Below are 26,564 nucleotides of genomic sequence, written 5' to 3'. Positions count from 1 at the left end.
AGCAAATTTCTGCACTCCACTGTTATCACATTTTAATTTAGAAATTGTTGAGTTTTGATACATATACAATAACTCCTAGATTCTATGTTGATAACTAGATCAACTATAGACTAGACAGGGAAAAACACTGGGTACTTACAGTGTTTATAAAGCCTCTTCTGGAGTTGCTGCTTTTATAATTTGGAATTAATAACATGATAGAAATTGGTAATACTCTTTTTCTGGATCTTTTTCATGTCAGAAACTAAACAGGTTCTGCTAACTTTCTTTTCTTAGTTATCACCAGAATGAAAATATTTGAAATAGTGATTCTAAAAAAGCCATTTGTGGCTAGTTAACATTGATTTTGATTAAATTTTGTTCATTTTTCCATCAGATAAATTCAGATGTATAGAATGGAATACCTTTTCTTGAGTGAGCTATGCCTATATGGTTCTAATGACTACATCATCATCCATTAAAGAAAAAGAAAGAACTGTAATAAGCCTAGTAAATGTGTGTTGTTGATTATCTTTTCTTTCCTTTTTTTTATTGTTTGGGATTCATTGAGAGTACAAAGAATTAGGTTACACTGATTGCATTTGTTAGGTAAAGTCCCTCACTTTTGTGTCCTGTCCCTAAGAGGTGTGCATACACCATGACACCTCCATCCCCTTCCCTCCTCCACTTTCCCCACTTGCTCATTCTCCTACCCTCACCTTGTATTAGCTCATCTACTACCTTCATATTAGAACTGAGTACATTGAATTCTTGCTTCTTCATTCTTGTGATGCTTTACTAAGAAGAATGTGTTCCACCTCCATCCATGTTAATACAAAAGATGTAAAGTCTCCATCTTCTTTAGTGGTATACCAACAGTATTCCATGGTATACATGTACCACAGCTTGTTAATCCATTCCTGGGTTGGTGGGCATTTAGGTTGTTTTCACATTTTGGCAATTGTATTTTTTTTGTGTGTGTGCAGTTTTTGGCCGGGGCTGGGTTTGAACCCGCCACCTTCAGCATACGGGACTGGCACTCTACCCCTTTAAGCCACAGGCACCGCCCAGGGCATTTTGGCGATTGTAAATTGAGCTGCAGTGAATAGTCTAGTGCAAATGTCCTTACAATAAAAGGATTTTTTTTTCTTCTGGGTAGATGCCTAGTAACGGGAATGCAGGATCAAATGTGAGGTCTAATTTGAGTTCTTTAAAGATTCTTCATACTTCATCCAAAAAGAGTGTATTAGTTTTAGGTCCCACCAGCAGTGTAAAAGTGTTCCCCTCTTTCCACATCCACGCCAGCATCTACAGCTTTGAGACTTTGTGATATGGGGCATTCTCACTCGGTATAGGTGATATCTCAGGGTGGTTTTGATTTGCATTTCTCTAATAATTAGGAACAATGAGCATATTTTCATAGGTTTGTTAGCCATTCGTCCATCTTCTTTAAAGAAGATTCTATTCATGTCTCTTGCCTAGTGATACATGGGATTGTTTGCTCTTTTTTTTTTTTTGTTTGTTTGTTTTGTTTTGTTTTGTTTTTTTCGAGAGAGAGAGCCTCAAGCTGTCACCCTGGGTAGAGTGCCGTTGCATAACAGCTCACAGCAATCTCCAACTCCTGGGCTTAAGCAATGCTCTTGCCTCAGCCTCCCAAGTAGCTGGGACTACAGGTGCCCACCACAATGCCCAGCTGTTCTTTTTTTTTTTTTTTTCAGTTGTAGTTGTCATTGTTGTTTGGCAGGCCCGGGCTGGGTTCGAACCTGCCAGCTCTGGTGTATGTGGCTGGCACCTTAGCTGCTTGAGCTACAGGCACTGAGCCTGTTTGCTCCTTTTTTTGTTGATTAATTTGAGTTCTCTGTAGATCTATTTATCAAGCTTTTGTCTGATTCATAATATTCAAAAATCTTTTCCCATTCTGAAAGTTGCTTATTTGCTTTGCTTATTGTCTCCTTAGCTGTACAGAAGCTTTCCAGTTAAAGTCCCATTTGTTTATATTTGTTGTTGTTGCAGTTGCCACGGACGTCTTCTTCATAAAATCTTTCCCCAGGCTGATATCTTCAAATGTTTTCCCCACACTTTCTTTGAGGATTTTTATTGTTTCATGCCTTAGATTTAACTGTTTTATCTATCTTGAATCAATTTTTGTAAGTGGTGAAAGGTGTGAGTCCAGTTTCCATCTTTTACATGTGGTTATCCTGTTCTCTCAGCACCCTGTATTGAATAGGGATTCTTTTCCCCATTGTATATTCTTGTTTGGTTTATCAAAGATCAGGTGGCTGTAAAATGTTAGCTTCTTCTTACGGTTTTCTATTTGGTTTGAAATGTCAGTGTCTCTATTTTTGTGCCAATACCATGCTGTTTTGATTACTGTGGCCTTGTAGTATACCCTAATGTATGGCAGGGTGATGTCCCAGCCTTGTTTTTATTGCTAAGAATTGCCTTAGCTATATGGGGTTTATCCTGGTTCCATACAAAATGAAGAATTATTTTTTTCCAAACCTTGAAAGTATGATGTTGGTATTTTGATGCAGATTGCATTAAATCTGTGGATTGCTTTGGGTAATATAGACACTTTTACAATGTCTGAACTACCCAAAGTATGGCAATGTGGTTCTTCTCAGCCACGAACATGGTATGTTCTTCCGTTTGTTAATATCTTCTGCTATTTCTTTTCTTAGGGTTTCATAATTTTCTTTTTAGCGGTCCTTCACCTATTTTGTTAGGTATATTCCTAGCTATTTCATTTTTTTGAAGCTACTGTGAAGGGAAGTATGCCCTTGATTAGCTTCTCATCTTGGCTGTTATTGACATGTACAAAGACTACTGATTTGTGGACATTAATTTTATATCCTGAGACATTGCTGTATTTTTTGATCACTTCTAGAGGTCTTGTGGTTGAGTCTTTGGGGCTCTCTAAGTATAAGATCATATCATCAGCAAAGAGGGAGAGTTTGACCTCCTCTGCCCCCATTTGGATGCTCTTTATTTCCATGTCTTGCCTGATTGTATTACCTAAAACTTCCAGCACTATGTTGAATAGTAGTGGCGATAGAGGACAACCTTGTCTGGTTTGAGTTCTAAGTTGAAAAGCTTTCAGTTTCACTTCATTCAGTATAATTCTAGCTGTAGGTTTGTCGTAGGTGGCATGAATCAGTTTAAGAAATGTGCCACCTATGCCTAAATTGTTAAGTGTTCTAATTTTAAAAGGATGCTGAATTTTATCCAATGCTTTTTCTACATCTATTGAGAAGATCACATGGTCTTTGTTTTTGCTGCTGTTCATACGGTGAATTCGTTTCTGGACTTGCATTCCTGGGATGAAACCTACTTGATCATGATGTATGACTTTTTTGATGACAAGCTGTAATCTGTTGGCTAGGATTTTGTTGAGAATGTTTGTATCTATATTCTTTAGTGAAATTGGTCTGAAGTTCGCCTTTTTAGTTGGGTCTTTTCCTGGTTATGGTATCAGGGTGATGGTTTGCTTCATAGAACATGTTGGGGAATATTCCTTCCTTCTCAATATTTTGGAATAATTTCTGCAGTAGGGGAATAGCCAACTTTTTAATTCATTAATTTTCTGAATGATTATTTCCTTTTAAGTTTCATTAATCTCTGATTTAATTTTGGTTATTTCTTTTCTTCTGCTGGGTTTGGGATTAGATTGTTTTCTTTCTCCATTTCCATAAGATGGTTTGTGAGTTTGTTTAATGCGTTCTCTTTTTATTTTTGGAACATAGGTATCTAATGCAATAAATTTCTCTCTTAAGACTTCTTTTTGCTGTATTCCACAAGTTTTTGGTAAGTTATGTCTTCATTGTTGTTACTGTTGATGAATTTAACAATTTCCTCCTTTATCTCTTCCTGGACCCAACTGTCATTCAGCATTAAGGTTGTTTAAGTTTCCATGCCTTTGTGTGGGGATGAACATTTTTGTTTGAGTTGAGTTCCACCTTTATTGCCTAGTGGTCTGAGAAGATACAAGGTATAATTCCTATTCATTTAATTTTGCTGAGGTTTGATTTGTATCTTACCAGATCTTTATGTAATCTATTTTGGAGTATTTTCCATGAACTGATAAAAAAAAAAATGTATGTTCTTTAGGCTTTGGGATGGTGTGTTCAGTATATGTTCATTAAACCCATTGTTCTAGAGTCACATTTAAGTCCTTTGTATCTTTGTTTAGTTTCTGTTTAGAGGATTTGTTGAGTTCTGTCAGAGAGGTGTTAAAGTCCCTAGATAGTATGGTGTTATGGGATATCATATTGCTTAGACCCATCAAGCAAGGTCTCTTTCATAAATCTGGAAGCATTTAAATTGGGCACATAAATATTTAAAATAGAAATGTCTTCTTGTTGTATTGTTCTCTTGACCAGGATGATGTGTCTGTCTGTGTTTTGTAACTTGAGTTGCTTTAAATCCACTTGTATCTGAAAATAAGATTTGCAACCCCTCCTTTCTTCTGATTTCCATTTGTTTGAAATACTGTTTTCCATCCCTTAACCCCAAATCTTGGTTTTTGTCCTTCAAGGCTATGTGCATTTCCTGGAGACAACATATGGATAGTTTGTGTTTTTTTTATCCAATCATCCAGCCTGTGCCTTTCCAGTGGGGAATTCAATCCATTGACATTTATTGAGAAAATTGATAGGTGTGGTGGAATTCTATTCATCTAATTTTGTGAAAGTCCATTGTGTAATTTTATCCTTTCTACCATTGTGGAAGCTAAGTTTTCATCTTTAACTTCTGGCTGTTTACTTTGCTGGTGGTCTTATGTTAGTCAGCTCTAAAAAAAGTGGGGCAAACACAAAGATTATGAGATAATTTTAAATCTATTGATTCCTGAATTCTATGTAAATCATCTGCCCTACATTTTCATTTTAGGCAATAGATCCAAATAGGTCTAAGTATTTCCTGTAGAGCTGGTCTTATTGTGGTGGATTTCTTCTGTGCTTGTATATCTGCAAAGGATTTGATTTCTCCATCAGTTTTAAAGCTTAATAGGATGCAGAATTCTGAGCTGAAAATAGTTTTGTTTAAGAATGTTGAGGGTGGATGACCTTTCTCTTCTGGCTTGGAATGTTTCAGTTGAAAAGTCTTCTGTCACTGCTACTGTAGGTCAGTTGGTGCTTACTTCTGGCTGCTTGCAGAATTTTCTCTTTTGTCTTGACTTTGGACAGGTTTATTACAATGTGTCTTGGAGAAGCTTTGTTTGAGTTGAGATGACCCAAGGTTCGATATCCATCTAAAAGGAGCGTTTCGGAATCTTTAGTAAAACAGGAAGTTTTCATTTATGATAGTCTCCAATAGGGCTTCCATTGCTTTGAGACAATATTCTTCCCCTTGAGGCATCCCTGGTATTTGTATGTTTGAACATTTCATGGATTCTAATAGTTGTCTCAGTGACTGTTCTACTTTCTTGCTCTTCTGCCTCTTTAACTACCTGGGTTAACTCGAAAACTTTATCCCCTAGCTCTGAGGTTCTTTCTTATCCATGGTCTAATCTATTTTTGATTCTTTCTATGGCATCTTTACATTCCCTTATTGTCTCCTTCATTTCCTTAAGCTCGGTCATATTTTTTCTATATTCTATATATCATCCATCTTTTGGATCTGTCTTTCCTTTTTCTCGTTCATTCCCTTTATTGTCTTTATCATCCGTATTTTAAATTCCCTTTCTGTTATATTGTTGATTATCTTAACCACAAATATTGAATTCTGTATTTCCATAGTACATGTCAACTTGCATGAGGCAGATTACCATTCATTATCTGATTCCTATATTACTCTTAACTCTTCCAACTTCTCACTTAACATAGTGTATTCATTTCACTTTACTGCTTATTAATTCCTTCTTATGGAAGGTGGTCAAGGGAAATAAAAGGAAGCAAAACTCAATTATCAGTTTCATTCTTGAAAGCTCTAGGAAAAGTGAGGGGAAAAACAAAGATTGTGAGATAAACTTACATCTATTGATTCCTGAATCCTACTTAAATGATCTGGCCTACATTTTTGTTTTAGGCAATAGGTTCAAATTAGTGTAATGTCTTACATTATTGTTAGGTTTAGTGCAAAACTTCACAGTTATGCATTTGAAATTTTAGCAACTGGTTATTAAAATTATTTGAAAAAAATTTTTAAATATGTTAGGATTCTCCTATAACTAGACATTTGTTTATTTTTCATCGTGACTTTTTGTTTTCTCAGTATGTAGGATTTGTGAACCTGTATAACATAGGAGACAAGATACTTTGTGAAATTTATTGGGGAAAATCGCTTTGAAGAGCATGACATTTGGTAAGATAAGGAAGCAATTAAATTATTGTATTATGAGAATAGACTCTGCCAGCAAACTTTCTCACCTGATAAGGTAAATGTAGAACACGTAATACTTTTACAAAATGGTAAGATGATTTGGAGCTGAAATTTTATCCTAGTCTTTCTGAACAAAGAACATTTCAAATTCTGTAATTAAGTTTTATTTATATACATTACACATGCATTCTTTCACAATAAGGTTTAATAGCTTGAGGAAATAAAAGCTGTGAGGCAACTTTCATTCTTTACTTTTGAGGGAATAATAGGAAAGAATGTCAGTTGAGTAATCCAAATATATGTACTGCACACGCTAAGGAATCACATTTTTTGGTAAGTTATAAGTACAGGAGACTGCATCTTATACATTAAACTTAGTTTTGATAACAGAATAAAATTTGGAAATTGTGAGAACAAGCTGTCATTCCATTAATAGAGTAAATGTGACATCTAAAATATGTAAATATACATCTTAAATTGATGAGATAACATGTCTTTTAAAATTTAGTGATATTCTAAGCTACATCTTTATTAAATTGTCTATGGTTGATAATTTTTAAACAAAGTACAGTACTTTCTGAAAGTGTTTGGTGTGTTACCCTGCCAAAAATGTTTGTTTTTTGAAATATCAAGTAACAGTTAATTTCTGATGACTTATGTAGACTTGATATATATAATTCAGAATCAATCTGTACTTATTCTGTACATTATAACTTCAAACACTATGAAAAACTGTATTGGTTGGTATATTTTAATGAGTTTGTGTTGAGTTCGTTTGCATATTTGAATTCTAATCTTAGTTTAGCACATCTAAAAGTAGCCATTTTTGTAAGTTCATATACTATTTTTTATGTTATTTTGGTTTTTAGTATTTATATAGCTGTAATGTTACTAGTAAAAATGTTTATAGACAAAATATAGAGCTATTAACTATTAAAAAGCCTATATGATAGGCCTGTTTTGTATTTCATGTTGCACTTGTTCTGTTTCATATTGGACTTTTTACATCCCTTTTTAAGAGGAAAAAATACATTTGAATTCTTTTTAGCATAAAGTTCCTTATTGAAAACTATATAACTGTATCCATATGGTTAGCAAAATACACTTTGCCACCAAAGTAAATGAAACTGTAAAATACCTCTGGATATTTGTGCCAATGAAATTTCTTAGCATACTGGAATTAAAGTAAAAAATTATCTCTTCAGTATTTTTCATCTAGAATTTATGACAAATGTGTAAATCATGAAAACTTATATTCCTTATGATTTCTTTGGAAACATTTCCATTTATAGCATAGTTTTGTCTGGTATAGCATATGTTGTCTGATTTTTTTATTGTGCTTTTTGATTTTACTCGGTAAAAGTTTTACCTAATTTAGTAATCTTTAAGCAATTAATTGAAATAATCGTTTGAAGTAATCTTGCTTCAGATTCATTTTGGGATTGAAAACATTAATTTTTGTTGTATAAACCATTTTAATACAGGTGTCTCATTTATGTAATTGAAAGTTTACTTGGCTGAGTGCCTGTAGCACAGTGGTTACAGTGCCAGCCACGTACACAGAGGGTGGCGGGTTCGAACTTGGCCCAGGCCAGATAAACAACTGCAACAAAAAAAATAGCCGGGCGTTGTGGTGGGCACCTGTAGTCCCAGCTACTTGGGAGGCTGAGGCAAGATAATCTCTTGGGCCTAGGAGTTTGAGGTTGCTGTAAGCTATGACGCCACAGCACTCTACTGAGGGCAGCAAAATGAGACTCTGTCTCAAAAAAAAAAGAAAAAGTTTACTGTGGAGTTTCTTATGTTTTTTTTATATTTCCATTTCAGTACCTTTATGCAGTCATATGTTTCCCAGGGGGAAATTATCCACTAGAACCTGAAGTAGTACAATGAAGTAAACCTTGTAATGCATATCTTAATGGAAAATATTATAAAATAAGATATTAATGCTAAAGTGTTAACAATAATATGGTCGGGTTCTCATGGGGGAGAAAAGTAGAAATATGACAGACTCACAAACTGTTGTGTTTATCTGCCTGAAATGCTTTAACTTCTCCCCATAGAAATGCTAAGAAATTTCAATTCATCAATTATAGTTTTTCTCATTATTTAATACCATTTACTGTTTCTCTGCCCAGGAATGTTGATACAGTTTTCCTAAGTAGCTTTGAAGAGAAAAGGCAGCACAGAGAGCCAAATATTGAACATTTGGCCCTGATTTAGTCCCATTGAGTAGGGAGTATAGGTGATGTTAGTAAAATTATGATATACAAGACCTAAATTCAGGGTACATTATTCTCCGGAATGAGTTTGTCATCTGTGTTGAATAATTTTATCCTAAGTAAGAGATGCCTATATTTAACACAATCATGATTTCTATATAATTGTGTATTTCTTGGAATACTGGTAGAAATAACCTTCCCTTCCTTCACTGTGGAGTGCAATAAAGATCCAGTTTTTAATATATATAAATTAGGAAGTTGTATTATATATTTGCATTTTTTCAAAGTCTAAAAATGTCTTAAATAATATTATTTTGAAGTGATTGTATTACAGTTTCTTAAACTTGTGACTGACTATAAATGTAGCAACATACCCATGAGAAACCAGACCAAAACTGAATATGTGTCATCACTGTGACCTTGAACTTACAATTATTTGGGATAAAACAGACTGTGCCTTAAAATAAAGGAATGCCCTGCAATTTTATAACTATATATTTTATTATGAGTGGTCTTCCCAAATTAGCCCCAAATACTTTTCTTTGAGGTTGGTTAAATAAAAATTTAAAGTAAATATTGAATAGTGTTTTCCTTAGTATTTGCAGAACTCTTGCTCTAGAGGCCTCCCTTAATTTTCGGGGTTCTCATTTCAAATTAGAATTGACTTAATGCTACAACAATGTAGAAAATTAAATTTTGCTAAAGTTTCTGAAAAAATATTCTATGAGAAAGTGGTGGCTGCATTCTGAACTTAAGACATGTGGAAAAACTAACCTCCAAATATAAATTTTGTCTTATTAATGAATACTCTGTGAAAGACACGAATTCTTCCCTAAGAGCTGTGCTCATTTTTCCTCAGATTATTGAGGCTTGTATTTGTATATATCAAAGCCAATTTACTTAATAATTTTTTAGTAATTAATAAACTCAAATTCATGGAGTATATTTTTTAACATTATTTTCCCCCTACTTCTCTTTTGTTTTCCTAATTATTTTTAAGGTATCAAAAGAGAACTAACTCCAATTTTTTAAAAAAATGTAAAGACTTGCATTTTTACTGTGCTTATTTAAAATACTAGATGTAATTTCTATTAAAGTCTGAATTATTCCATTCATGGGACAATCATGGTCTTTGCTAAAAGATGCATACATTTCTGTATATTCAAAGTTTGTTGTATATATTTCATTTTCAAGTTTGAACATAAACTGAGCACATTTCTTTCCTATTTTACTGCTTGTAACTACCCCCAAAGAGAAAAATATAGATTTCTTAAAAAATAAGTAGAAAGTAAATGTGTTTTTTAAAAACATGGTCAAGTTGACATGCAAGAAGTTTGGGCAAAGACATATAATAAAATAAAACAAATGGCTCTCAGCTTGCATCAATTTTTATACTATAGTTAAAAAATTTATAGAGAACTAACTGCGGTACACTGATATAAACTCAGTAAATATTTATTTGCAAATTTATAATTTTTCTCATCCAGAAAGTACAGTACAAAGTAACAGTGTACTTAATAGTGCAAAGAAACTTGTCCTGTCGTATATAATGAACAATGATTGTCACTTTGCATATCTTACCATTTAAACATGCATGATACTCTGTACAATGTATGATGTATTAAATACACTTATGTGTAATTTGTGTGTATTCTTTGTATGGTAATTAGCATTATTACATTTAACTGGTTGTAATTCACAAAAAGTGCTACTTACTGTATTGCGTAGAATGTGTTATGGATGTTTTTACCTCTGTTTCAACATTCAGATTTAATAGATGAATATTTGCCTTCAGTCTCAGCTCAGGTATTGATGTGTAGCAATTTTTGGTGCTTTCTTTTTAATCTGTCATAATCTAGTGTTCTGATTGTTCAAAAATAAATTTGGTGAATAAATACATGTAATACAACCACTGCTTATTAGTTCACATTCTTTCCACACTCCCATCTTGGAAAAAGCTCTTTTTTGTTGTTTTGGTTTTTTTGAGACAGAATTTCTGCCACCTTGGATAGAGTGCCATGGGGTCACAGCTAACAGTAACTTCCAACTCTTGGGCTCAAGCAAGTCTCTTGCCTCAGCCTCCCAAGTAGCTGGGATTACAGGCGCCTGTCACAACACCTGGCTAGTCTTTATGTTTTTAGTAGAGATGGATCTTGCTCTTATTCAAGCTGGTCTCAAAACTCTTGAGCTCAAGCAATTCACCCACCTCAAGCCTCCCAAAGTGCTAGGATTACAGGTGTGAGCCACCATGCCAAGATATGGAAAAAGCTCTTTAAAATTACTTCTTTGCTACATGTCTAGCATTCCAGAAATTAGAGTACCTAAAAATGGGACATGACACATCACAGGTAAATAAATTTTAGTATTTTTCAACTTTGTATTTTGTAGCTTCCCCCATGGATTGGTGTGGACATTTCATGGTTCACATTCTATTTTAAGGAATCAGACGGTTATTTTTCTCCCAGAGACCACACTTTCTACGTTTTACTTTCCTTACACTAAATTAACGTATTCTTGGCTGCCTAGTTTTCCACCTTAGTGAGAATAAGAATGATTTAGACATTATTTGTAAACACATTTCCAGGTCGCCTCAGAAATTTGATCTTTAAGTGAGAGAGGCCTGTAATTCTGTTTTAACAAGTGCCTCCAAAGTAATTCTCTTTTTTTTTTTTTTTTTTTTTTTTTTTTTTGTAGAGACAGGGTCTCACTTTATGGCCCTCGGTAGAGTGCCGTGGCCTCACACAGCTCACAGCAACCTCCAACTCCTGGGCTTAAGCGATTCTCTTGCCTCAGCCTCCCGAGAAGTTGGGACTACAGGCGCCCAGTAATTCTCAAATAAGTTTGGTGAACATTGTCTTAGTCAATAAAATTAATTTGCTAAGACTCCTAGAAACAACTAGAGAGACTCTTTAAGGCTACAGGGTGCCAGAAGAAACACTGAAGGATTTGTTACAGGATTGAGAATAGAGGGGAGAGGAGGGAGTTGATTTCCTATCAAAGATTTTGACTTACAGGAGAACAATTAAAAGAAATTTAAGCTGAGAAAGAAACTGGTTTGCCCTTTTTAGAAAAAGTTTGCAATATGGTTGCGTTTTAGTTAGGAATGTATAACACTGACTGTATTTTAAAACCTTTGCTCCCACTAGTTATTTTCCCCAAATTTTTTTACTATGGTAAAATGCACATAAAATTTACCATCTTAACCATTTTTTTTGTTTTTTATCTTAGCCATTTTTTTTTGTAAAGACAGAGTCTCACTGTACCGCCCTCGGGTAGAGTGCCGTGGCGTCACACGGCTCACAGCAACCTCTTAACTCTTGGGCTTACGCGATTCTCTTGCCTCAGCCTCCCGAGCAGCTGGGACTACAGGCGCCCGCCACAACGCCTGGCTATTTTTTGGTTGCAGTTTGGCCGGGGCTGGGTTTGAACTCGCCATCCTCGGCATATGGGGCTGGCGCCCTACTCAGCCACAGGCGCCGCCCTATCTTAGCCATTTTTAAGATACCATTTTTAACCACTGTATAGTACAGTGATATTAAATACATTCACATTGTTGTGCACCCATCATCACCATCTGCATAATTCTTTTCATCTTGAAAGCTTGTAGCCATACCCCCTAAGTAATAATTCTCCACTCCTCTCTCTCCTCAGCCATCATTCCACTTTCTGTTTCTTTGGTGTCTTACGTATGCAGATGGAAAATCTAGAGGGTCATGATAAAGATGATATATTTTTAAATATTTTTGCTAATAATAATAGCGTCATATGATCAATAGCTAATAAATTTTAAGACACAAAGTATATCTAGGGCAATAGTGGATATAAGTTGATTTTTCAAGTAATCATTTTTATAAGAAGAAATGATGTTAAATAATCGGGTTTGATTACATTATTTTAATTCCTAATGATCTGACAAAGGAGCAGAAGTGTCACACTGCAACTTTCTTTTGTCAGTTTGTGCTTGTATTCCTACTATTTTCAACCTGTGGTTTCTTGAAAGGAGTGTTTTTAAGCTGCTTTCAATTTGTGATAGTTATGTTAAAACTAGATAACATAAAAAATACCTGTGAGTTATTTAACTGCTTCATGTATACTAGAATGTAAAAATATGCGTAAAGTGAACAAGTAAATGAACTAACTAGTAGAGTGCCCTGTCATCCTGCTGTAGAATTCCCTCTCTTCTCTCAGGGTTCATCCCATACACTGTGTGCTGAATGTGTGATGAAGGCTGAATGTGTCAGGGCATTAGTGTCAGTCCATTTATAAAATATTGGTAATCTAACTTGTTAGATTAAAAACATGATAATGAATTATGTTTTCCTTGCAAACCACCATATGCTGTCTTATACACCACTGAGAATGTACATACCCTGTTTGAAGAAACTTAGTTTGGGATGTATTCTGTAAGTGTTTTGAAGTTGTCTCACCCCCCGGCTTTACTGAGGTGTAATTAACAAAAATCATATAATTTTAAGGTGTGTAATGTGTTTTGATATATGTATACAATTGTGAAATGATTACCACAATCAAGCTAATTAACATATCCACCATCCATACCATGTGTATGTTGAGAACATTTAGTATTTACTTTTTTAGCACATTTCAAGCATAGAGCATTGAGTATATAGTCATCCTAATGGGTGTGAAGTGATATTTCATCATGATTTTGATTTACATTTTCCTGATGATGTCATATGTGGAGCATTTTTTTCATATACCTATTGGTTATTTGGATGTCTGCTTTTGAGAAGTTTCTGTCCATAAAAAATAACCATTTTTTATCAGGTTATTTGTTTTCTTACTATCCAGTTGTTCAAGTTCTTCATATGTGTATATTTTGGATACTAACTCCTTATTAGATACATGGTTTGCTAATACTTTCTCCCATCCCACAGGGTGTCTGTCTTTTCATTCTGTTGATGTTTATGTTGTTGTGCAGAAGTGAGAAGTTTTGGCAGGTTTCTGATATCTGTGTATATTTATATTCTGAAAGCAAAAATGAGTTTCTGAATCAGGAACTGACTATAATTACTTAACTACAATGGAGAGAATGGAGAATGAGTTTGATGAATCTCCATTTTGTTCTCTCATCTTGTTACCATACCTTACAGTTTTACATTAACTTTTTTTTTTTTTTTTGTGGCTTTTGGCTGGGGCTGGGTTTGAACCCGCCACCTCCGGCATATGGGACCGGCGCCCTACTCCTTGAGCCACAGGCGCCGCCTAGTTTTACATTAACTTTTAAAAAACTATAATACAGTAAGATCTGTAGGTACCAAATGGAACTAACGGAAATCCTTAATTAGAAATATATGCTGTAATTCAACTTTGAAGAAAAGAAATAAATCATAAGAAAACTAAAATGTGTGTGCAATTTCTTCTAATAAGAACCTTACAGACCATATTTTAGGGTTTGTACAGACTTCCTTTTCACCTATGCTTTGTCCTTCCAGCAGACATTCATTGAGTACATGCTGTATCAAAACCCATGCCAAACATACTTACACTCAGCTTTTCATTTCATTATTGAAAAAAAACAAAAACCCTTGGAGGATCGTTATCCCTATGTTATAAGAAAAGAAGTAGGCTTAGAGAAATTAAACAATTTGCTTGTAGTAGAATTCAGACCACATTATTCAAGAAATAGAGTTCTTCCAGTAAAAACCTACAATATGTAATAATATTAGTTCACTTCCTACTCTCTGTCAAACTTTTCCCACCATATTTGTGATTCCTCTTACTCCTCTTACCTTGAAAAAATTTGCTGCCAGTGATCTGCTCACAACTTTCCTTGTTTTTCTTTCTATCCTTTAGAAATTTTATCCAACTCTATGATTTCAATGTTATATTTTGGTGGATGATTCACTACGTCAGACAGACCTGCTCCTTCAGTTCCATATCTAAGTAACCCGGAGTCGGTGGCAGTACATTTAGCCTCTCTGAGCCTGTATACTTAACCCATAAATTGTAGTTCGTAATATCCCTCTTACAAACCTGGAGTAGGGATTAAATGAAACAATGTTTCACCTACCCCATCACGGACTAGATTCTTGAGAAATGATAGAGGCTTTCTTCCCAGTTCTCCAAACTCCAGTCTTCACCAAACTAAAACCAAGTTTCAACCTACATTGAAATTTAACCATATAATTTCCCTCCCTATTTACTCTTTTTAGTTTCCAAATTTCTGTTAAATCCTTCCAATTACGCAAGTTTAAAATCTGTTCATTTGGACTGCTCACTGGTCTACATCTAAGTAGTTGTTAAACATTAAAGGGTCTAACTCTTTCAGGTCACCCTTTTTGACTCCTACCCTGATTTACCCTGTCATTGCTGTTATTCCAAATTTTACAGCAGCTTTATAAGTGGTTTCCCCTTGTCTCACTTCTCTTCTAGATATTATAGTCCCTTTACTCTTTTCTAAAACAGCACTTTAATATTTTTTCCTAAAACCTTTTAATCTTTACCCACACTCCATAGGACGCAGTCCAAACTCTTAACAATTTGATCAACCTGCATTTCCAGCTTTCATGCCAAATCCTTATCCCCTCCCCACACAGATTTGGCACTGAACTCCTTCTGCCACACCACGCTGTTTCTCCAAATAGATTGTCTGCTCCTACCTGGCAGGGATCAAGTTCCTTTAAGTGAATGAACAATGACTCAAGGTTCTCCAAAATCCTGACCAGTTACATCTATGACAAAATTGGCTATGAGTTGATAATTACTGAAGCTGAGTGATAAGTACAGGGATTTGCATTATTTTCTTTACTTTTGTGTATGTGAGAATTTTACATGATAATGAAATTTTAATTGTGTCCCAAATATTCACTACACTTAGAAAAAATTTCAGGAATAATTGGGGGCAAAGTTGTTCTTTTTACACTTAAACTTAGCTAATTCTAAAGGGTTAACACTTGTGGTTATCTATTTGCATGAGTTTACATATTATAATCCCTAAAACAACAACTAAAATAATAATGCAAAGAAGTATAGCTAAATGGGGCAGCGCCTGTGGCTCCAGGAGTAGGGTGCCAGCACCATATACTGGAGGTGGTGGGTTCAAGCCAGGCCCTGGCCAAAAAAAAAAAAACTGCAACAACAACAACAACAAAAAGAAGTATAGCTAAATGCCAATAGAGAAAATAGAAATTAAAAAATTTAAGTTAGCCCTAAAGCCCAAACCATAACATAGAAAAAATTGATAAATTTGACTTCATCAAAAATATAAACTTCTAAAGAAAAAAAAATATATACATATAAAAACTTCTGTTCTTCAAAAGACAGTGTTGGGAAAATGGAAAAAAATTATAAGCAGGAAAAAAACCAAACATCTGATAAAGTGCTTGTATCTAAAATACATAAAGAATTCTCAGCCCAGCACAATGGCTCATGCCTGTAATCCTAGCACTCTGGGAGTCTGAGATATGAGCATTGCTTGAGCTCAGGACTTTAAGACTAGCCCAAGCAAGAGTGAGACTCTTTCTACAAAAAAGAAAAAGTCTTAGCAACTAGGGAGGCTAATGCAGGAGGATGCGTTGAGCCCAGGACTTTGAGGTTTCAGTGAACTACAATGATACCACTGCACTCTCGTGAGGTGACAGAGCAGACTCTCTCCAAAAAAATAATTCTCAAAGCTCAATAAGAAAACAACCCAAATTACAAATAGACAAAATGCCTAAACAGACACTTCACAGAGAAGGTATATAAATGGATAAATGAGCACATAGATGCTTAGGGTGAGTGCGGTGTCTCACGCCTGCAATCCTAGCACTTTAGGAACCTGAAATGAGAAAATTGCATGAGGCCAGTGGTTTAAGACCAGCCTGAGAAATACAGTGAGGGCCTCATCTCTTAAAAAATTAGCCAGGTGTAGTGGCGTACAAGTATAGTCCTAGCTACTTGGGAAGCTGAGGTGGGAGAATCACCCAGGAGTTTGAGGTTGCAGGGAGCTGTGATGATGCCCCTGCACTCCAGTCTGGGTGACAGAGCAAGACCCTTTCTCAGGAAGAAAGGAAAAAAGAAGGGAGGGAAGGGAGGAAGAAGAGGGTAGAAAAATGCAAGATGGGTGACGCCTGTGGCTCAGTGAGTAGGTTGCCAGCCCCATATACCGAGGGTGGTGGGTTCAAACCCTGCCCAGGCCAAACTGCAACAAAAAAATAGCCGGGTGTTTTGGCCAGTGCCTGTAGTCCCAGCTACTCTGGAGGATGAAGCAAGAGAATCGCCTAAGCCCAAGAACTGAAGGTTGCTGTGAGCTGTGATGCCACAGCACTCTATATAGGGCAACAAAGTGAGACTCTGTCTCTAAAAGAAAAAAAAAATGAAAGTTAGGCCAGGGCGAGGTGGCTCATTCCTGTAATCCTATGCTCTGTAAGGCCGAGGTAGGTGGAGCTTGAGCTCAGGAGTTTGAGACCAGCCTGAGAGAGAGCCAAACCTTATATCTACTAAAAATAGAAAAACTAGCTGGGCATAGTGGCAGGTGCTGGTAGTCCTAGCCAGTTGGGAGGCTGAGGCAAGAGGATTGCCCAACCCCTGGAGTTTGAGCTTGCTGTGAGCTATTGTGCCATGGTACTTTACTCCAGCAACAGAGTGAGACTGTCACAGGAAGAAAAAAAAAAAAAAGCAAGTTAAAATCACACACCTAAAATACAAATTTTTAAAAACTGGCAATATCAGATTTTAAACAACTAGAATTCTTATACATTGCTGGTGGAAATGCAAAATGGTCTATCACTTTGGAACACAATTTGACAGTTTCTTATAAAGTTAAACATACATTTGGCAGCACCCGTAGCTCAGTTGGCAGAGCGCCGGCCACATATACCAAGGGTGGCGTGTTCGAACCTGCTAAACAGCAGCTTCAACCAAAAAAATAGCTGAGCGTTGTGGTGGGCACCTGTGGTCCCAGCTACTTGGGAGGCTGAGGCAAGAGAATCGCTTAAGCCTAAGAGTTTGAGGTTGTTGTGAGCTGTTATGCCACGGCACTCTACCCAGGCCTACAGCTTGAGACTCTGTCTCAAAGAAAAAAAAAAAAAGTTGAACATATGAACCAGCAATACCACTCCAATATATTTACTGACTCAAGAGAAATGAAAACAGCTGTCCATACAAAGGCCTACCTGTAGATATTTATAGCAGCTTTATTAATTTCCACAAACTGAAGGCAACCCAAGTGTCTGTCAACTGGTACATGGCTCAAAAAATGTGGCACATCTATAAAATGGATATTAGCCAAAAAAAAAAGGAGTGAACAGTTGATAAATAATGATGAATCTCTAATGCATTATGCTAAGTGAGAGATGCGATACTGTTATGATTCTATTTACATGACCATCAGGAAAAGGAAAAGCTGTAGAGATAGAAAACAGATGAGTGGCCAGTCCTGTGGCACACCCCTGTAATCCTAGCTCTCTGGGAGGCCAAGGAGGGCAGATTGCCTGAGCTCACAAGTTTGAGACCAGCCTGAGCAAGAGCAAGACCTCATCTCTAAAAATCACTTTGTCAAAACCAAAGTGTGAGCAGGACCACAGCCCTAACCCCCAGACTCTAGGGAGGAATTTTTTCCTCTCCTTTTTCTAGCTTCTTTTGGCTGCCAGCATTCTTTAGCTTGTGGCCACATCACTGCAGTCCTCAGGCCAGCAGCAAATCCTCAGGCCAGCAAATCCTTGACCTGCAGCTCTTTGCTTCTGTTCTGTGGATCACTAGAGGTTTATGTTCTTCTGCCTTCTCCAACTGAAATCTGCCCACTGCCACACACACACAAGCAGATACTGCTATGAGCATAAAGCTGTGTGACTTGCTCTATTAACCATATGAACAACCTGTCTCTTATTTTTGACATTCTCATCGTCAGTAAGGAAGCACTCTACTAATCTACATCGTCACTAAGGAAACACTCTACTAATTTTCCTCTTCCTTTACTCAGACCAGGGGGAAGAAAAAGGAGATTAGATTTTGTGTCCCTATTCATGATACAGCTAAACAGCAATATCACTCCCTTTTCCCTGATAGAGACAGGAAGGGTTTGAAAAGCTTATATAGTGCAACTGAGATCTTTTAAAAATTACGTTCTACTGCCACATCATCTTCATTTAGAATCTTTTCCCTACCTTTACCCTGTTAAATTGGAATTTATGATATACATTTGTAATTCCATCAATACATATTTGTTGGACTTCTTTCATGAGTGTGGTCCGTGCCAATTTCCCCCCAATTTCTAATTGAGAAATACCAGCAAAGAACTTCATTCAGAGGCCTGCGGGTAGAGAAGCACCTTTTTGCTTATAATGTCCCAATTGCTACTTTTACAAATGCTCTACTAAGAGAATAGGCAAATGGGATGATTTACAACAGAAACGAATGGTGTGGAAACCCGAATTATTGTGGGGATTTTTCTCTCTGTCTTGATTGAACCTATTAACCAAATAATTATAAAATATCCACTAAGTGGATAAATATCCACTTAGTGCTGTGTTGATATATTCTGAAAAAAATGTCATAATCAACTTTATAAATAGTACATTCTGCTCTTCAAAACACATTTAAAATTAAGAAACAGAGGAATTTTTAACCAGCCTGAGCAAGAGCAAGACCTTGATCTTTAAAACTAGCTGGGCATTGTGGCAGGCGCCTATAGTCCCAGTTACTTGGGAAATGGAGGCAAGTGAATTGCTTAAGACCAAGAGTTTGAGGTTGCTGTGAGCTCTGATGCCACAGCACTCTACCCAGGTAGAAAAAGTGAGACTCTGTCTTAAAAAAAAAAAGAAAAGAAAAGAAAAGAAAAAGGAATTTAAAAAAAAAATAATTTAAATTTATAATTTGTTTTCTTTTTTTTTTTTTGAGACAGAGTCTCACTTTGTTGCCCTCAGTACAGTGCCGTGGAGTCACAGCTCACAGCAACCTCAAACTCTTGGGCTTAAGAGATTCTCTTGCCCCAGCCTCCCAAGTAGCTGAGACCACAGGCACCTGCCACAATGCTATTTTTCGGTTGCAGTTGTCATTCTTGTTTAGCAGGTCAAGATTGGATTCGAGCCTGCCAAGTCTGTTGTATGGGGGCTGGTGCCCTAGCTGCTGAACTATAGGCGCCAAGCCTAAATATATAATTTCTTTTACTAGTCAGGGCAACTTCCATGTTAGTGAATGAGATCATAGTATTCATGTTATCTTTAATCCAGTTATTTATTTGAGAAACTATAGAATTTCTTAAATTGGGAGCTCTTAGAACAAATGAGCTGTGTTTCAATACAAGTGGAATTAAAGTTAGAAATTATTCACTGATAAATGGGTATGAAAATTTATTCTAACTTATTCAGCCAGCCTTTCCTACTTAAGAATTGCATGTTTTATGTGTTGGGTTCAATGCTCCCACCCTGGCTGTGGAAGGGTGGGCATTGTCAATGGAGTTTACAGTGTACAACTTTGCTATAATCTCATTTACAATTTAACTCTCAATATTATTAGGTATTTTAACTTTACAGTTCTAGATTTTTAAAGAGAATGATGTATGAAATTCTAGGGCATCCAGTTACTCACTTAACCACTGACATTTAAACAAACTTGTCTCTCACATTAAAAACAATGACACCACCTTCCCTGACTCCACTTCCCCCTCCAGTTAATGCCTTCTTTCTCTTCACAATTACACTTCTCACAAGTTTGCTGTACTATCTTTAACCTCTCTCACCACTGCCTTCTAATCTGACTTCCTTTCCCTTCCTTCCTTCCTTTCCTTACTTTCCTTTCTTTCCTTTCTTTCTTTCCCACTCTCTTTTTCTCTCTCTCTCTCGTTCTTTTTTTTTTTTGACAGAGTCTCACTCCATCACCCTGGATGGAGTGCCCTGGTGTTACAGCTCACAGCAACCTCAAACTCTCGGGCTCAAGCGATCCTCCTGCCTCAGCCTCCCATGTAGCTGGGACTACAGGTGCCTACCACAACACCCAGCTAGTTTTAGTACAGAAGGGGTCTTGCTCTTGCTCCCGCTGGTCTCAAACTTCTGAGCTCAAGCAATCCACCCGCCTCAGCCTCCCAGAGTGTAGTCTGACTTTCTACCATGGACTTTTTTTAGTCCTCATTTTATCCCATTTCTTCCTTCTTGAGACACTTCCTTCTGCTTCCACATTCTCCTGATATTTCCCCACCTACAGGGCCTCTTTTGTAGATTCCTATATATGGCTATTATGTGCTGTAATTTCTCAAAGATCAAGTCCTAAGCCCCTTTTCATTTTATTTTCTAAACTTTAGTGAGGCAATCTCATCCATTCCTATCCCAACAACTCCTAAATTTACATTTTCTCCCCAAACTGCTCCTCTGAGCTCCAGATCTGCATATCCAATGCCATACTCTCATCACTGGGAGACTCACAGACTCCTCACACTCAACACATTCTGAATAGAACCATGATCCTCACTCCTTCATGCCTGTGCCTGGGTTCTCAGTGAGTGGCATTGTATCCCACTCAGCTGCGTAATCCAGAGGTCTAGGGATTGGTTTTGAAACTCCCTTCCCCTTAGCTCTGTACACTACCAATCCCTTCTAAATGTCCCTCAGATTTACCCACATCTCTGCTTCAGTACTACAGGCAGCCTAGTCCCAATTCACATCTTTTCCTGCCTAGGCTCCTGCAGCCGCCACCTAACTGGCTTTGCACATCTCTCCTTCTGTTCTTTCTTTTTTTTCTTTTTTTACTTCAGATTACTATAAGGGTACAAATGTTTAGGTTACATTGTTTTCAATTCCAAGGTAAAGTTTAAATTGTAGTTGAGCTCTTCACCCAGGGGACACACATCCCTCCTTTCTGGCTCAACCTGTCCTCTCCAATACAACCAGGATCATCTTTTAAAAATGGAAGTCTGATTAAGTCACTTGGATGCTTAAAACCCTACATGCTTCGCATTGCCTGCAGCAGAAAGTTTATGCTCTGAATACCTTTCCAGCCCCATCTCACATGAGGCTCCCGCCTTGCTCCCTCTACTCCTGGCATACTGACTTCCTATTCCTCTAAAGGGCCATGTTCCTTCTCAGCCTCAGGAGCTAGGACAGCTCTTCACCTTGTTTGAAACTCTTCTCCCTCTGTCCTCAGCAGGTTGCCTAGGAAACTCTTATTCAGTGGACCAAATATAAAGTCACCTGTGCACAGAAGCCTTCCCTGACCCTTGAGACTAATCGGATTCCCTTGTTTTAAATCTCTCATAGCACCCACTTTCTTTTTGTAATAAGGATCATCATTTATATTTGCATATTTTATTGTGTAATGATTTGATTAGTATTTGTCTTGCCCACTAATCCGTTTGTTTAATGAGGGATGCATTTTTCTTAGCATTTTATCCTCAAAGCCTACTGCAATGCCTGGCACATGGTAGGCAGTCCATAGAAGTTTGTTGACTGAATGACCAAAGGATGATGAACAAATGAAGGTCTTAGTGACTGGCCAAGGCAAAGATGGCAAGGCTGAGACCATAGCCAGGTATTGCTATTTCCAGTCCAGATCTGCACCCTTCTCAACATAGAGCTTGCCCTAGATTTTATTCTAAATTACTAGAACCAGAGCAACATCACAGCTCATTAATTCCAGTTTTGTGGCCCTACCACTTTCCACAGATGGAATTTATTCAGCAAGGGAATGCTGTAGGTATAGCGGTTTTTCTTCTTTCCACAAAACACATCTATCTTCTTGCTTCTTGTGAAGGGATATTATGATAACCATGCACTATTTGAAACTTGTAAAGCTTCTTGAGATTCTGAGAAAAAATACAAGATATGATTCAAGATCAATTTTGTCTCTTGCAATAGAATCTCCTATTCGAAAAATGCTATTAATTTTAACAACTAGTATCTTTAAAAGAGATTTTTATTAGGTGGGATAATCATCATTGTATTCCCAGCTGCTGCTTATGTACTTTCTCTTAAAAGTATCTGTGGTGTGGAAGCACCTTGTGTGTTTTATAAAAGCCACGTAAAATGTTCAGTGACTCAAGGAGTGGCTGCTGCATTTATATGAAAAAGAGGCTCAATGTTACCCTGAAGAAGCTTGAAGGTCTGACCAAGAGTCTTTGTGCTGTTGATGAAATTGAATCATTTTTTAACTCCCCCTGCTCACGTCAGCGACTCCCCCCTGCAGCCGACCCACTGGTTATAAGTACCCATGAATCACCTTGCAGACTGTAGGCAGAGTAACCTACAAAGGCCCGTTAACACCAAACTCCTGGTAAGCTTGTCCGCCCTTTCTGTGTGTTTCAGTGTCCATTTCACACTTCGGGGTGGAAAACAGTCTCTACCCACTCTGATGCTGTCTGTGTCTGTGTGTCTCAGATGTATGTGGAAGGTGTTATTTCTCAGTTCAGGGCTTCTGAAGTAATTTTCTTCAGAAGAAAGAAAAGAAGTAATTTTCTTTTTTTTTTTCACACTGCTGTCTTTAAGACTTAAAAGTAATTTCAGGTGTTGTTCTGTGTTGCTGTTTTTTAAATTGCAGTTTCTTCGGAAATGACAAAATATGAAAAAGCACACTCAGACTTTCTGGGTATGTTCATGATTGCTTTGCTTATCACTGTATGACATTCTCATTATTAGGGCTACTTTAAGCTAATCAACTGGATTTGGGGCCCTCATTTGCAAAGTGAATCTGGAGAAAAAATGGCTACAAAATTTAGGTGAACCATATACTATTTCTCCTTCCTTGTCTGCCATCACAGATGTTTCTTCTTATTCTTTGTCCCCTCTGACTATCTTTCCCCATGACCATCAACAGGCCCCTCACTGCTCCTTTCCCTTGGCTTCACTTCACTATGTCATACGCACCTCTCTGGCTGCTGGGTGTTGTCCTGGGACTCCTTGGGCACGTGCATGGAGCCACGCTGAGAAATGACAAGTGGAAGCCACTGAACAACCCCAGAAACCGAGATCTGGTAAGAATACCCTGGGCATGCTGGCTGCAGAGGGGAACTGCGTCCTTCTGGATGAATGTACACAGTATCTCAGAGCATAGTGGAGAGGGCTCCTCGGGGTGGACAGGATTTCCCAACAGGACTGGACCAAGGTCTTGCTAGCTTAGTGGCAGGTGTCCTATTGTTTCTCTGGCCGATTTACATTGGTTTCTTAATCATTTGTAAACGATCTTGTATACATTTTGACTTTATAGCCTTGATTTCTAATACATACACAAAATCAAGATAGTAAACAGGGAATTGCCTTTTGCACAGCTTAGATTGAACTGATGATAAAAACAGATGGGTTATCATATAACTAGCACTTGTAAAGCTCCAATTACAAAAATTGAACGTTGGCCCTGCATAGTTATCAATTTACTAGGCATATTTTTTCAAGATACAGTTATCTAGAAAATAGAATGTAAAAGTTAAGTAAAAATCCTCTTTTAAAAATATGCCAAATACGGGTGGCGCCAGTGGCTTAGTGAGTAGGGCGCCGGCCCCATATGCCGAAGGTGGCGGGTTCAAACCCAGCCCCAGCCAAACTGCAACAAAAAAATAGCCGGGCGTTGTGGCGGGCGCCTGTAGTCCCAGCTGCTGGGAGGCTGAGGCAAGAGAATCGCGTAAGCCCAAGAGTTAGAGGTTGCTGTGAGCCGTGTGACGCCACGGCACTCTACCCGAGGGCGGTACAGTGAGACTCTGTCTCTACAAAAAAAAAAAAAATATGCCAAATACAATAAACATGTTGACATGACTATTTCAAAATATAGTTTTTCTAAAGAAGATAATGTGAAATATAACAATATAAGATTAAAAATAATAAAAGTTGTGCACTTTGCACAGTTTCTACGTGTTCATGTATTAATGGAAATCTGAAAGACCCATGTATGAAAAGAAACAGTTGGAGAAGGCAGTGATTGGGATCTCACCTTCGGGAGAGGAGACCCACAGAGGATCATTATGGAGTTCAAGTGCATCTCTGACCTCTGTACTCCGAGGTGGTTCACTATGATAATTGATATTCTTCCTTTAATTCCCCTAGTTTTCACCCCAAATGGTAAATTATCTTGTTTAGGGTTGAAATGTCAGAAAGAAGTGGGGAGGTGGGGAGAAGGCACTGAAGTTTGTATTTCTGTTTCTGGATTTTCATCCTTCTGCCTCCTAGATTAGCCTTAAAGTCAATCCAAGGGGAAAAAATATCCACCTTTGAGGATTTTGGGTGTTTTGCTGACTTATAGCCTTGAACATTTTCTTTCTCTCTTTAGTTTTTCAGAAACCTTCAGGCATATTTTAAGGGCAGAGGTCTTGATCTTGGGAGGTTTCCGAATACTTTCTCCGTGAATGAGAATCCCAGACCTCTCTCTTTCCAATCAGAACTTACTGCTTCTGCATTTGCAGATTATGAGGAGCAGAAAAATTCCTTTCTAAATTACCTCAAAAGCTGAAAGTTTCTTCTGAGCTCAGGTAACAGTTGGCCCTTTATTCCCAAGATCTATCCAAGCATATAACTCAGCCATAAAGTGAGATTTTGGAAGCATTTATTTGAAAAATGATTTTATTTCCTCCTAGAAGTGCTCAGTTTTGAGTATGCTCATCACTGTTAAATATTTGGATTTGGTTCACGTGTTTTATGATTTTGTTTAAAAAAAAAGAAATGATAGTTATGATTTTTTAGGCATAATTTCCTGAAGAGAAATATGTTAAAATAATAGGATTATCACTCTTACTAAGATTATCACATTGTTCATACATAGCCTTACTCTTTACCTATAGCTTTTTTTTAGATAAGGTCATATAGCTAAGTTATGTGGAAAATCATATATAAAGAAATGCGTCAAATTGGGCTGTTGGATTGGGAAATAACAGAATGATTCTTTGGGGGAGAAAAAATTATCCATATATTTGAGCTTGAACTTCCTCACTGAGAAAAAAAGGTAAATAAATAGTAAGGATGGCTTTTTCTCATAGGAAAAAATATTAAAAATTTATTTATATTTAAGATTTGCATGTTGTTATTATTTGCATTGCTATCAAATAAATACCTACCATTTTACAAGGAACATATAGGGTACATTCCAAGCAAATACATTATCATTCCAGTCCATTAGCTTTTCATTCAGCTGAATAATAAAGGGAATGGAATCATAATTAAAATCTTTTCCCATTCTTCCACAAGTACACAGATGAAATTGTAAGGAAGCACACCAGTGTTGATTATATTTGTCAAGGGTTTTTCATTATTCTATTAAATGTGACAATTAAAAAAAAAGATTGTTATTCTTAAAGGACGTAATTTATCCTATGGGATATGCACTTGAATACAATCATAAAATGAAAAAATAAAATGGAATAAACAGAAAGATATGAATGGGGTTTTCCCTTGACTATTTTTCAATTTCGGCCCTAGGGTAACAGAGAATAGTTATTAATACCATAGCACTTACTTTGGTATGAGGCAGATAAGTTGCTTGTAAGTCTCAGTTTCTTGATCTAGAAATTGCAGATACTAATCTCTATCCCATAGAAAATACCTTGGAGGGCGGCGCCTGTGGCTCAAGGAGTAGGGCGCCGGTCCCATATGCCGGAGGTGGCAGGTTCAAACCCAGCCCCGGCCAAAAAAAAACCACAAAAAAAAAAAAAAAAAAAGAAAATACCTTGGAAAATATCAGATAAATGCTTTCATGTGAGCATGGACAGAGATGATGGTTAAGGACAGGAAACTGATAAAGCACCCAGGTGGTGGTATTGTTTAATATAATGGGAAAGACTCAACTTTGTGAAAGAAGCAGAGCTTCTGATTTGGAGTATATTTTACAATTATAAGCTCTACATTCCTAACATCTCTGATGAAAAAAAGTTTCATTGGAATATATTGATTTGAGGGTCTTTGGGTTGATCATATAGTATTTATTTTGTTTTTCATTATAACATTTTCTTGTTTTTTTCAGGGGTCTATTTTAAACCACAGATGAAGCTTCAGATTAGAAAATTTCAGCCACAGTCACAGCTAAACTTTTGTGGGTTTTTCCCCCTCCATTTTTATTTGTTATTATTTTGTTCTACATTACCAGATTTACACATAAATAGCTAGAACTATGCAACTTCTGTGCATATTTTTAGAGTGTTTT

The 26,564-nt window shown here is 36.9% G+C and overlaps 2 protein-coding genes across 3 annotated transcripts in view; both read left to right on the top strand.

The window, feature by feature from the left end:
• The window catches only part of PGAP1 (post-GPI attachment to proteins inositol deacylase 1), a 97,426-nt gene extending 89,876 nt beyond the window's left edge, over positions 1–7,550 (top strand). Inside the window, exon 28 of the mRNA XM_053598404.1 lies at positions 6,190–7,550. The gene's annotated coding sequence lies outside the window, so the exon portion shown is untranslated. The remainder of the gene's footprint in view (positions 1–6,189) is intronic.
• The window catches only part of C7H2orf66 (chromosome 7 C2orf66 homolog), a 27,623-nt gene extending 1,059 nt beyond the window's left edge, over positions 1–26,564 (top strand). The window contains exons 2-5 of one of the 2 annotated variants that reach the window (XM_053598408.1): positions 6,190–6,279; positions 23,259–23,415; positions 24,702–24,900; positions 26,385–26,564. In XM_053598408.1, coding sequence (XP_053454383.1) covers positions 23,296–23,415; positions 24,702–24,881 — 300 coding nt within the window. In that variant the 5' untranslated portion in view covers positions 6,190–6,279; positions 23,259–23,295 and the 3' untranslated portion in view covers positions 24,882–24,900; positions 26,385–26,564. Of the gene's footprint in view, positions 1–6,189; positions 6,280–22,948; positions 23,416–24,701; positions 24,901–26,384 lie in introns of those variants that run through there. The other variant, XM_053598407.1, reaches the window with a different exon arrangement.

Source organism: Nycticebus coucang, chromosome 7 (assembly GCF_027406575.1).
Source record: "Nycticebus coucang isolate mNycCou1 chromosome 7, mNycCou1.pri, whole genome shotgun sequence".
Classification (NCBI taxonomy): Eukaryota; Metazoa; Chordata; class Mammalia; order Primates; family Lorisidae; genus Nycticebus; species Nycticebus coucang.
This window is presented reverse-complemented; position numbering and strand designations above follow the sequence as displayed.